The following is a 12,366-nucleotide window of genomic DNA, read 5'->3' as shown; positions in this document are numbered from 1 at the left end:
ACACACACACACACACACACACACACACACACACACACACTGCTAATTTGTGTTTCACTGGGTGAATGACCTAAAGATTTTTTTAATAAACTACTGTTCAAAAGTTTGAGCTCTCTTATGCTCACCAAGGCTGCATTTATTTGGTCAAAAAATACAGTACAAACAGTAATATTGTACAAATGTTAATACAATATTTTTTAATAAAAGTTTTTTTTATTATTTTAATATATTTTAAAATGTAATTTAATCCTGTGATGGCAAAGCTGAATTTTCAGTAGCCATTACTCCAGTCAGACCGATTGATTCCAGAAAGATTAAATAAAACATATCAGTTCACTTTGCCACTTCAACACCACAAGCCTGCGATTCAGATGTGTTTGAGGAAAAGAGTGACTGACCGAAAAATACTGTCTCTCACTTTTAATCAGAGACACATACATGGTGTACAAAATAACACCTTTTCAGAACACTCTTTGAAAGCATCTGAGACTGCAAGGACACTTAGAGCATTTCTTTTGAGCTTGATCAGACAAAAAACAAGAAATTAGACTTCAGGCTTTGTGCATGTTCAATATGTCCTCCAATGCAGGTGTTCCAGGGTTTATTGCGAGCACACAAAGACTTCCATGACACCAAACAGAGCATCACCCGCCTCTGGATTCATGAGTGCTTCAGGTACAAACAGGCACGGCTTCTCATTTCGATGACCCCTACCATACAATTTGCCCCAACAAACAGCTCCCTCTATTTGGTACACACACACACACACACACACACACACACACACACACACACTGCTAATTTGTGTTTCACTGGGTGAATGACCTAAAGATTTTTTTAATAAACTACTGTTCAAAAGTTTGAGCTCTCTTATGCTCACCAAGGCTGCATTTATTTGGTCAAAAAATACAGTACAAACAGTAATATTGTTCAAATGTTAATACAATATTTTTTAATAAAAGTTTTTTTTATTATTTTAATATATTTTTAAATGTAATTTAATCCTGTGATGGCAAAGCTGAATTTTCAGTAGCCATTACTCCAGTCTTCAGTGTCACATGACCTTGCAGAAATCATTCTGATATGTTCATTTGGTGCTCAACATTTATTCTCAGTATTATTAATGTGGACAACATTTTATATATAGAAAAATTAAAACAACAGCATTTAATTAAAAAAAGAACATATTTTGTAACATTATAAATGTCTTTACTGTCACTTTTGATTAATGCTCCCATGCTGAATAAAAGTATTACTTAATAAAATCTTACTGACCTAAAACTTTTGAACGGTAGTGTATATCAATAAATAAAAACTAAATTTTAAATAAATATGTACTTTAACAAATAGACATATTTAAAATGAAAAATTTAATTTGAAAATGCATTGGTTGCTTCCACATGATCAAATATCAGTTCAGTTAATTCAAGATATTTTTAACTTTTAACTTAATCCACGGGCCCACTTTTTAATAAATAAAATGAATCACCCAATGCTCTTAACATACACTCTAGTAAATTGGTAGATAATTAGCAAAATTATTTATTTTCATTTTTATTTTTTAAGTAATTGATTATTAATTTTTAAGTTACTCTCCCAGCCCTACATATATATTAACTTTGTATGTTTTGTGTATGAAGATATGTTGGACTTCAAAGCTCTGAAGGTTCATATGGAGAACCAGTTAGAGGACTATAACTTCACACCTGGTGTGGTGCCCATGAGTCTGGGCTATGATGAGATGAGACTAAAGAACATGGTGAGAGCACACTCAGAGTGAACGGAGTAGTTTAACTTAGTGGGGAAGATCTGAGCCAAAAGATTGCAAACCTGCAACAGAAACTCCAAGAGCTATCACCATTGTGCATTTGAGTGAAGTTGCTTTTGGGTGACTGTCTCTGTAACTTATCAAGGTGCCATTGAATGATGACATCATATAAAAAACAAATTTCACTAGTTCTGTTCTATTGGAGCCATCAATATTCATGGCACAGTTATATTACAGCTCTCATCATTTGCGTACGTCCCCATCACAATACCCATGATTCAGTGCGCACTCTCAAGTCCCATAATTCAGTGACCAATCTCCTCAGTTCTCATTCAGTGCTTGCACAAATATAACTTTCTTCAAAATCACGTGCACTTCAGCCCTCAGGTCCCCCACGAGCATGAATAATTACCTTTCTCATTCCCACAAAGAAGAACGCAATCGCATTACAAACCCCTCAGCAGGGGGAATAATTAGGTGGCCGGTTCCCCAGCCTATATGTCACTCACCCGCATGCAGACATTTACTGTCAAAGGCGTATATAAGAATGCTTTATATGCATCCTGTCACACACATGCCGCACTGTGACATTAAGGCAGTCTCACATTCAGCTCGTTGAATGTGTCTCAAACGTCACGAACACTCAGTTCAATGACATGCCGCTGTGCATAGCTGATTGATTACAAAATTAGCAAGCATAACGTATATGTTTATATGCCGACGTGTTCGTAACTAATTATGGTTTTGTAGCAATTCGTTTCTTTTGTGATCAGTTGTTTGTTTAGCCTCCTGCAGGAATGATGTGTGCCTATGTGTTTGTATGCATTGGCATTTTAATGTGTTTGTAAATGTTGCATTGACCAAATGACACACATGATAAATGCAAGTAAATGAACTGTTATGATTCTTATGATGGAAACAACACCCTCTTTCTGCCCCCTCAGTAACGCGTTTGGTGCGTGTGATCAGTCAGCTCCGGGGGAACATGTTGCTGGTTGGTATCGTTGGCTCAGGCAGGCAGAGTTTAACCAGACTAACTGCCTACATCTGTAAGTTTACGGTCTTCAAGGTGAAGGTCACCAAACAGTACAGCAAACAAGAGTTCAGAGAGGGTGAGTTCTGCACACAATCTATACATTTATTTACACAATTTTTATTCATGTAGCAGTTGATTTTATCCAAAGCATCTTACAGTACATTGAATGTGTACATATTATCATTATGTGTCATTCCTGGGAGTCGAACCATGACACTGGCATTTCTAGCACCAACAACTCTTCAAGTTGACCAAGAGGAATAGATAAGAAGCCTCTCAAAACATCTCTTGAGCTAACTTCATGTCTTCTCTCAGTTCAGCTACGTGTCTAAGGAAAAGTTAGTTAAGTAGCCTGGTTGGGATGCCAGCAAACCAGCATCTAAAGTCATTTTGCTGGTAGTTTAAAGGGTTATATGGACATTCATGCATGTTAAATTGTATTTCAGTTCCAACTAATGTAGAGCAGTTGGTTGAGTTATACTTTCAATTTCAGATCTCGGATGTAAAGCTCTTTTAATATATACCAAATGCTTGGATATTTTGTCCTGTGGCATGTTGTAGTAAATGTTTCCAAATGCTGAGGAATAATGCCTCTTGCCCTAGCGCTCAGGACCAAAGCATCTATTATGTTATGCACAGTGTAGCCGTCACAGAACAGTTTAATGTGGCCTCGATGGAATATTTGACATATTTCTTCTCCCCATACAGATATTAAAAAGCTCTATCGGCTGACAGGAGTGGAAAACAAGCCCACTGTGTTCCTGTTTAATGACACACAGATTGTCGACGAGTCCTTCCTTGAAGACACTAACAACATCCTGAGCTCAGGGGAGGTGCCCAATCTCTATAAAGTGGACGAGCTTGATGAGGTGTGTGTGTTTGTATACATTTTTAATGCGTGTGACTGTAGATTTGTCTTCTAAATGACAATGAGAGCAGATTTTTAACATGTTTTGTTTGTGTAGATTCAGAATGCTCTGTCAGACTCAGCCAGGAAGGACAATATCCTGAAGACATCAGACGCCATGTTTAACTATCTGATAGAGCGTGTCAGAAATAACCTGCACATTGTGCTGTCCATGAGCCCTGTAGGAGATCCATTCAGGTGCAATTTTTTTTAGCGTGTTTTATTTTCATGACAAAAAAACTGCATTGATGTTGCTAAGCATGAGAAATGGAGCAAACAACAAGGCAAATTAAGTAAAATATTAATGTCACTTAAACAATTTAAACGTTGCCAATTAAATTATACTGGGATGTGATTTTTCTGTATGATCCACATGAATTGCATAAAATTAATTGATTAAATTGCTGCGTAATTTTACTGTTCTGAAAAATCTAATTATTATTATTACTATACATTATTATACATATTAATATACTTTATATTTTACAGTACATTTGTATTGTTGTCTCACAAAATCCCATGGGTGTGGATTTAATATAGCTGACTGTTATACAGCACACATGCACTCCTACTCCTTATAATCGAACATTCTCAAATAGTGAGTCAGCCTTGATTACCATGCTAACATTGAGATCCATCCTGTGGCTTCTTATGGCTTAAGATCTCTCTCTGTAGGCTTGATTCACAGTGAATGGCAATACACGGTTTAACCGAACAGACCCGTGCACAGTATAGCTGCTTATGAATCAACTGATGACTCAGTGTGTGAGTTCAAAGTGGATGAAACACAACTGTGTGAAATTAGAGGAAACAACAGGAGTAAACCTCTCTGCCGCTGTCATTTCACACACATCAGGAAGACAAAGCTCTGTCCTCCATCTACAATCTTTTTACCGTGTGCTGTTGTAAACTCACAAGTGTCTTCAGAAACGATGTAGTAAATGTGGCTTCCCCTCCCTCTCTTTCTGTTTACTTTTCCATCCTTAGCTTGCTGTGTCTGTCAATTTCAGCTTCAGGGGCTTTATTGACATGTCGAACAACAGTGTGTTTGTATTGCCAAAGCAGTAGCAGACCAAGTGTGCCAAATCAATAATGATAAAATATGACAATGAAAATAACAAGGAAGAACTATAATGCAGGTAAATATTAGGTTAAATGAGAGACAGCGATAAGTAGGTGCAGTACATTGTCCACTGGCCCACAGATGCCGGCTGGCAAAAACATTCTTGCTTTGTAATTATGCCAAGTCACACTTGCAGCACTATAGAACCATGCATGGGAAATGTTCTCGTTAATCACTCATTTGCATCTGCCATTACATGAAGGAGGTGGTTGTGTGTAATGTGACCCGTAGGGCCCTGACTCATTAAATATGACAGCCCGAATCATCTAAGCACTCACTCTGATTGGTCTGGCAGTGGTCTGACTTTAATAAGCATGATTGAACCATTGGGTGATTTTAGTGTTTGTGACAAATCAATGCAAACCATCTTGAACTTTCTACCTAATAGAGGGTTTGTGGGTATGTTTGCTTGTGTGTATGTATTTGTTTAGGAACCATATTCGACAGTACCCAGCACTTGTGAACTGCACAACGGTAGACTGGCCACGTGATGCTCTGTTGGAAGTGGCAGAAAGATGTTTGGATGGCCTCTCTCTAGGGAGCGAGGATGGGGTGAGACAGAAAGACGATCAAACAATTGATTTACAAATGCTGTCAGTGTACTACACACAAATACACAAAGGAATGTTATGGGTTAAATAAGTTAAACTCTACCCTATTAAATTATTTTTACATGTATATCAGTTTGTTAACAATAAAAAAACAACAACAACAGATGTACTTATAGTAGACATCTAACAGCAAGCATACAGCAGTTGCCTCCTAGACTTCCATTGGAAGTGCATAACTGTCAATGCATTTTTGTTCGTTTTTAAAGGTGCACTCAGTAGTTTTTTTGTTTGTTGTGTTGGCCGTCGTCTAGGACTTATACATGTAGTGGTGTGGATGTAGTTTCATGCAATTTTTTTTTTTCAGTCAACAAGGCCGTTGTTGAAATGTGCAAATCGTAGTCAGACTACATTATTTTGAGTTTCCACAAAAACATTGAGCAGTACAGCTGTTTTCAACATTGATAATAATACAAGATGTTTCTTGAGAACCAAATCAGCATATTAGAATGATTTCTGAAGGATCATGTGTTACTAAAGACCTGGAGTAATGGCGAAAATTCAGCTTTTCCATTACAGGCATAAATTACTGAGTGCACCTTTAAATTTTTTGTTTAACTTTTAAATATTCATATTTCATACACTCTACAAGTCCAATAAAATCAGTGACACTGACCCCTGGGCTTTAATTTCCAGTCTTTTTGAGGTTCTTCATCTCATAGTAGCTGTTCTTGAATCATAATTGAATTTCAAGTGTCGAGTTTCATCAGGAGTCTTTGACTCTCTCATCCTTCATCTCTGTGTGGATCTTTTTGTTTCCTTTGAGAGAGATGTCATACAAACCATGTTTCTTTTTGCTCACTGTTTTTGAAATACAAATCACTTTGACTTGAGGTTCTCCATTGAGACACACTGTTGTTTCGAGGGAGTTCAAGCCTAGTTTTGTTTTAGTCTATTTTAGGATTAGTTTGGGTTTATCATACTTCTGTTGTGACCTTGTGCAAGGTTTGTTTAAAGCCGAGGCTGCCACATCTTGTCATTTCTCTGGTGGCTTCATAGATCCAGACTAAAGTTGCCAGTATCTTTGTGACCGTGCACCAGTCTGTGGCCCAGTTTTCTCACAGAGTGAAAGTAGAACTGAAGAGACACTATTATGTCACGCCCACCAACTACCTGGAGCTGGTTTCTGGATACAAGAAGTAGGAATCAAACACACTTTTTTTTCAATTTCTCTTTCCTTTTGTTCGTTAATATACATAATCATATATTAATAAGGGACTTCATAGTAAAAGGAATTCATCTTTTTTTGACACAAACAACATAAAATTTTCAAACAGTTTAACTTTGTAATATTAGCGTTAAACACAAAGACTTTTAATATATTATAATATAGAATATATATAATTATAATAAATCATAAATATGCTTAGATGTACTGCTTTATAAATGGTACAGCAGATTCTTTACCTGTTGACACATTTCTGCCGTCAGATGGTATATATCGTCATACTGCTCAGTAATCCTCTTTTTTTGTTATTGCATGCTGATGTTTGTGTTTGGTAAGATGATCTGTGTCTGTGTACATTTGTGTGTTGTTTTTGTAGCATGCATTCTTGGAATATTTATAACCTTCTAAGATTGGTGTGTGTCTTAATGTGCATGTCTGTATAGGCGGTGGGTGCTCACAGTGAGAAAATAGAAGCAGAAGAAATCAAGTGTAAGGCCATGGCTCAGAACGCTCAGAGAGACCTAGATGAATCACTTCATGCTCTAGAGGAAGCCATGAAGGTCATTCTGCATTCATGCGACTATTACTTTCAGTACAATATAATACAGCTATCTGAATATGTGATAAATAATGTTTTCATCAGCACATGAAAAAACGGTGGTAATCTTGTTGGACTGTCTTCAGGCTCTGGAGTCGCTGAATAAGAAAGATATGACGGATATCAAGTCTTATGGCAGGCCTCCAGCTCTTGTGGAAACCGTCATGCAGGCAGTTATGATCCTCAGAGGATGTGATCCAACTTGGGCGGAGGCCAAGAGACAACTGGGTACGAAAAAGAGAAAGTTCCAGGTCTTTATTAAATCACTCCATCACGCTGATGTTACACATGGATTCAGGCACTGGCTCAGGCATGAAATCCATACCAGACTACTGTATAACCAAAATCACATGAGCCAAACAGAGAAAGGGAAGGGTTGGGCGATTCATTAGCATGCCAGGATATATTTAAAAAGGTCAGCACAATGCGGTAGAAAGCACATAACCACAGAACAGATTGCAGCAAAAAAATGAAATATGTGCTTGCATGAGGCTGAATTCAAGCCATTTGTTTTAGGAGAGGCCAACTTCATTAAGCAGTTGGTGAATTTTGATAAGGACAACATCTCCGACTGCATGCTGAAGACCATTGGACAGTACTGCATGCAGCCCGACTTCCAGCCTGAGATCATTGGACGGGTCTCGCTGCATGTGGGTGAGGGTCATGGAGGTACAGCAATCATGAGTTACACAATTACAACACTTTCGACACCCAAATGCTGTTCTGCTGCCCTTGTTATGAAAAAAACACCCCCAAAAAAACATATTACCATCAGCACCAATGGTTTATTCAAAGCGCTTTAAAGTCACTATGAAATCAAAATGGACAATTCTTATTGTATACCTTTAATTTTTTTATGTAATATTTCAGTGTTTATTATAAATGATTTATCTGTGCACATTAACTTCCCCTCCCCCTCACAACGATATCTTGTCTATGATCATGTGTGCATCAGTGCAATGACTGGGCAATAAATTCTCCTCTACAGCAACCTGTCACTTACATGAGATCGCAGTAATTAGTAAACAACAACCATCCAATCAATTTCCAATAGACAAAATCAAACAAAAAATTTCATTCAAGAAGCTGTTTCTCTTAGATATGCGTCACAACAGGGAAGAAAAGACCATCGCAATTTCTGTTTCATGCTGAAGGGTGGATGTTTATTGGCTTTCAAGGTTTTTATTGTTCATCAGCTGGTAAAACAATCGCTCCTACAGAAATTCCTATGATATCTTTCCTGAAAAAGTGGGTTCATCTAAGGTGCGGTCACATCTACCATCTCTTAATTTCAGTAGAAATGCATGCTATCAAGAGTTTTGTGTGAGAGTGAAAAAGTTCCCCACAGATTTTGCTTCGGTTTAAGTTTGTCATGCAAATTTACCATGTTTGCCAACAGAAGATTGCTTGGTTTTAAAGTGACTATTGTTTGAGTTGTACTTCTTGCTATACTATTGACAATGGACATTTTTTGCCTGCAAAATGTATCTGAAATTTCTGTAATCTGAATTCTGCACCATTAGAGTTTGAGCCATTTTTTAGATATTGTTAAAGTTACCGTTCTTGGTGTAAAGGGGCCTTGAAACTGAAACTTTTTTTTAATGTTCTCATACCTTTGGTTGAGCCAGGTTGCATGGAGCAATGACTCAGCTGGATGAGAAACAGGCCACACTAGCTGAGGCCCAGGGCAAACTCGGAGAGGTCAGCGTGTGTCAGTCTGTCCTGCACTATATTTGTGAATGCGTGTGGGCGTGACTTTGTTAATGTTATTCAAGTGATATAGTGCTAAAGTTTGTGTGTATGTCTATAGGTAGGAGAGAAACTGGATCAGCTGAAGCGACAATATGATGAAAAGCTGGCCAAGAAAGAGGAGCTACGGAGGAAATCCGAGGACATGGAGCTCAAACTGGACCGGGCCGGCAAGCTGGTGTCCGGACTGGCAGGAGAGAGAGTTCGCTGGAAGGAGACAGTTGCTGTACGCACAAACACACACAAAGTCACTCCCCAGTCACCTTGATGTTTTATACTTGGATGTGAAAATGCAGCCAGGGGTCTCTGATGTGATTGTGAGTGTGTGTGATGGCTCAGGGTCTGGAGAAGAACATTTCCTGACTCCTGTCTGGCGGGATACTGCCTGCTGGCTGCTGCCTTCCTGTCCTATATGGGCCGGTCACAAATATATGGATGAAACAGGTTTCTGTCTACCTGTCTGTCATTCTATCTTTTTTATTTTGCTTGTCTTTTTTCTTTCTTATCTATTTGTCTCTCAGTCATTCTGTCTTTCTGTCATTCTGTCATTGTATCGATCTGTCAATCTGTCTGTTTGTATCTGTCTATCTGTCTGTCTGTCATTCTAACTCCAATCTATCTGTCTGCTGTTCTATCTACCTTTCTATCTATCGGTCTGCCTGTAATTCTATCTATCTATCTATCTGTCTGTCTGTCTGTCTGTCATTATAAAACTGCTGTTCTATCTATTGGTCTGTCTGCTGTTCTATCTATCTATCTATCTATCTATCTATCTGTCTGTCTGTCTATCTATCTATCTATCTGTCATTCTAACTCCAATCTGTCTGTCTGCTGTTCTGTCTACCTTTCTATCTATCGGTCTGCCTGTAATTCTATCTATCTATCTGTCTGTCTGTCTGTCTGTCATAAAACTGCTGTTCTATCTATTGGTCTGTCTGCTGTTCTATCTATCTATCTATCTGTCTGTCTGTCTGTCTGTCTATCTATTTATCTATCTGTCATTCTAACTCCAATCTGTCTGTCTGCTGTTCTATCTACCTTTCTATCTATCGGTCTGTCTGTCATTGTCTTTCTGTCTGCCATCCTTTTTTATCATTATGTTGTTCTAGATGTCAGTCTGTCTTTCTGTCATTCAGTGACTATTGATTTGAATGTCATTGTTTGTCTGTCATTCTGTCCTTCTTGTCTTAGCTCGTCTTTAGCACCCAGTATAAACTTGGTGCTAATGGCTTTTATTGATACATGTCAACTAACATCCGATGCATCTAGAGCACTTGCTGTAAGTTACTGTAATTTTGTGCTGAATACTGGTTCAGTATTGCATAGTATTGCACACTTCACAGGTTAGAATATTATGGCATTATGCAGGTGACAGCTCTAACACTTAATTTCTCTTTCCTCTCATTCATATGTCCTTGCCCGAATCCTCTGCTACTCTTTTCATCTCTAGGTGAGAGAACTGGGGGTGCCGTGTTCTCCGGGGTTCAGCTTTGCAATGTTCCTGTCTAAACCCACGACAGTGCACGAATGGAATATCCAAGGCCTCCCGTCTGATGCCTTTTCCACCGAGAATGGAGTCATCGTCACCCGTGGCAACCGGTCAGTCCCTTAACATTAATTAGAATAATGATGATATCTCATGAATAATGAGCAGTAATAATTAGTGATTGGAGAATAATTATCTAAAGATAATAGTAAGCTCATTTTTCTCTGATTGTTAATTTATAGCTAAAGCTAATTTCCTCCCTTACACATACGTGCACACACATACACACACACCAAACAGATTAATGGCATTTTGAGATTATGGATTATTAGGAAATAGCCTATTTATGGATAATATGACGTGCATTTACAGTGAGAGCTAATGTTTCTCTCTCCCTGTCCCTCCCCACAGATGACCACTAATGGTGGACCCTCAAGGACAAGCGCTAAAGTGGATCAGGAACATGGAGTCCAAAAGGGTGAATATCTCACACACACACAGAGTTCATAGAATCCTTGTACTGAACACAGACTACATTATTTTGCCGTAAAGGTCTTGGTAATGAATACAGACATCAGAGCAGGACAGAAACTGAGACTGCCATGATTATTAGACGTTGTTAGATCTACTTCTCCGTGGAGAAAAACATAACCCACATTCAGTGCCAACATTACCTGCTCAGAGTCACGATGCCTCATCACATGACTCACCGTCTAATCCACAGACGAGCCGTTTTCAGAGCCCTTATTTAGAATACAAGAACTCCAAACTCAATCCTCCTGTGAGTTAGAAACTGCCTCCCATGTGAGGCAGCGTCTCCTCACCTGCTCTCCTTCAGCAGAATACACCTTCCATTTATCACTCCCTCTGAACACAGATGCACATTAATACACTCGCTCTGTGTCTCTGCACCAGGGCGGGGATGGTTTTGTTTGCTGAACGATAGATAGATAGATAGATAGATAGATAGATAGATAGATAGATAGATAGATAGATGTGATGTATAGATGGATATATGAATCGACGGACAGACACACACAGAAGGATAGATGGATGGATGGGCTGTCAGGTGTGTACAGAAGGACACATACTTTCGTTTCATCTCTCAGGATAATTTGCTGTTCAGCTTCAGCCTCTGTTCTTCGTCTCTCCCTCTGTCTGTGACCTTTTCCTCCTCTTTGCAGGTCTTTTCTCATCTGTAGTGGTGAGTGTCTGGAGCGACGAGTGCCATTCACACGCTACAGTTAAACGTTGACATTTACGAACAGTAACAAAATGACAGAGCCGAAGCCTCTTTTCTTCCTCCTCCAGCTTTTCTCTGTCTCTATCTACCTTTCTATCTATCGGTCTGTCTGTCATTGTCTTTCTGTCTGCCATCCTTTTTTATCATTATGTTGTTCTAGATGTCAGTCTGTCTTTCTGTCATTCAGTGACTATTGATTTGAATGTCATTGTTTGTCTGTCATTCTGTCCTTCTTGTCTTAGCTCGTCTTTAGCACCCAGTATAAACTTGGTGCTAATGGCTTTTATTGATACATGTCAACTAACATCCGATGCATCTAGAGCACTTGCTGTAAGTTACTGTAATTTTGTGCTGAATACTGGTTCAGTATTGCATAGTATTGCACACTTCACAGGTTAGAATATTATGGCATTATGCAGGTGACAGCTCTAACACTTAATTTCTCTTTCCTCTCATTCATATGTCCTTGCCCGAATCCTCTGCTACTCTTTTCATCTCTAGGTGAGAGAACTGGGGGTGCCGTGTTCTCCGGGGTTCAGCTTTGCAATGTTCCTGTCTAAACCCACGACAGTGCACGAATGGAATATCCAAGGCCTCCCGTCTGATGCCTTTTCCACCGAGAATGGAGTCATCGTCACCCGTGGCAACCGGTCAGTCCCTTAACATTAATTAGAATAATG

The 12,366-nt window shown here is 38.8% G+C and overlaps 1 protein-coding gene across 1 annotated transcript in view; it reads left to right on the top strand.

Annotated features, from left to right (window-relative positions):
- Window positions 1–12,366, top strand: part of LOC107595322 (dynein heavy chain 2, axonemal) — a 165,735-nt gene that overhangs the window by 136,279 nt on the left and 17,090 nt on the right. The window contains 19 exon segments of the mRNA XM_016285691.1: window positions 599–675; window positions 1,641–1,759; window positions 2,554–2,608; window positions 2,713–2,880; window positions 3,513–3,673; window positions 3,770–3,909; window positions 5,266–5,386; window positions 6,442–6,581; window positions 6,987–7,023; window positions 7,054–7,170; window positions 7,295–7,436; window positions 7,725–7,877; window positions 8,833–8,909; window positions 9,019–9,183; window positions 9,297–9,320; window positions 9,322–9,373; window positions 9,376–9,401; window positions 10,408–10,556; window positions 10,855–10,921. Of these exon segments, the coding sequence (XP_016141177.1) occupies window positions 599–675; window positions 1,641–1,759; window positions 2,554–2,608; window positions 2,713–2,880; window positions 3,513–3,673; window positions 3,770–3,909; window positions 5,266–5,386; window positions 6,442–6,581; window positions 6,987–7,023; window positions 7,054–7,170; window positions 7,295–7,436; window positions 7,725–7,877; window positions 8,833–8,909; window positions 9,019–9,183; window positions 9,297–9,320; window positions 9,322–9,373; window positions 9,376–9,401; window positions 10,408–10,556; window positions 10,855–10,921 (1,990 nt within the window).

The sequence above is a fragment of the Sinocyclocheilus grahami genome, unplaced genomic scaffold (genome assembly GCF_001515645.1).
Source record: "Sinocyclocheilus grahami isolate Dianchi unplaced genomic scaffold, SAMN03320097.WGS_v1.1 scaffold200.1, whole genome shotgun sequence".
Classification (NCBI taxonomy): domain Eukaryota; kingdom Metazoa; phylum Chordata; class Actinopteri; order Cypriniformes; family Cyprinidae; genus Sinocyclocheilus; species Sinocyclocheilus grahami.
The sequence above is the reverse complement of the archived record's forward strand: the minus strand, read 5'-3'. Positions and strand labels throughout refer to the sequence as shown.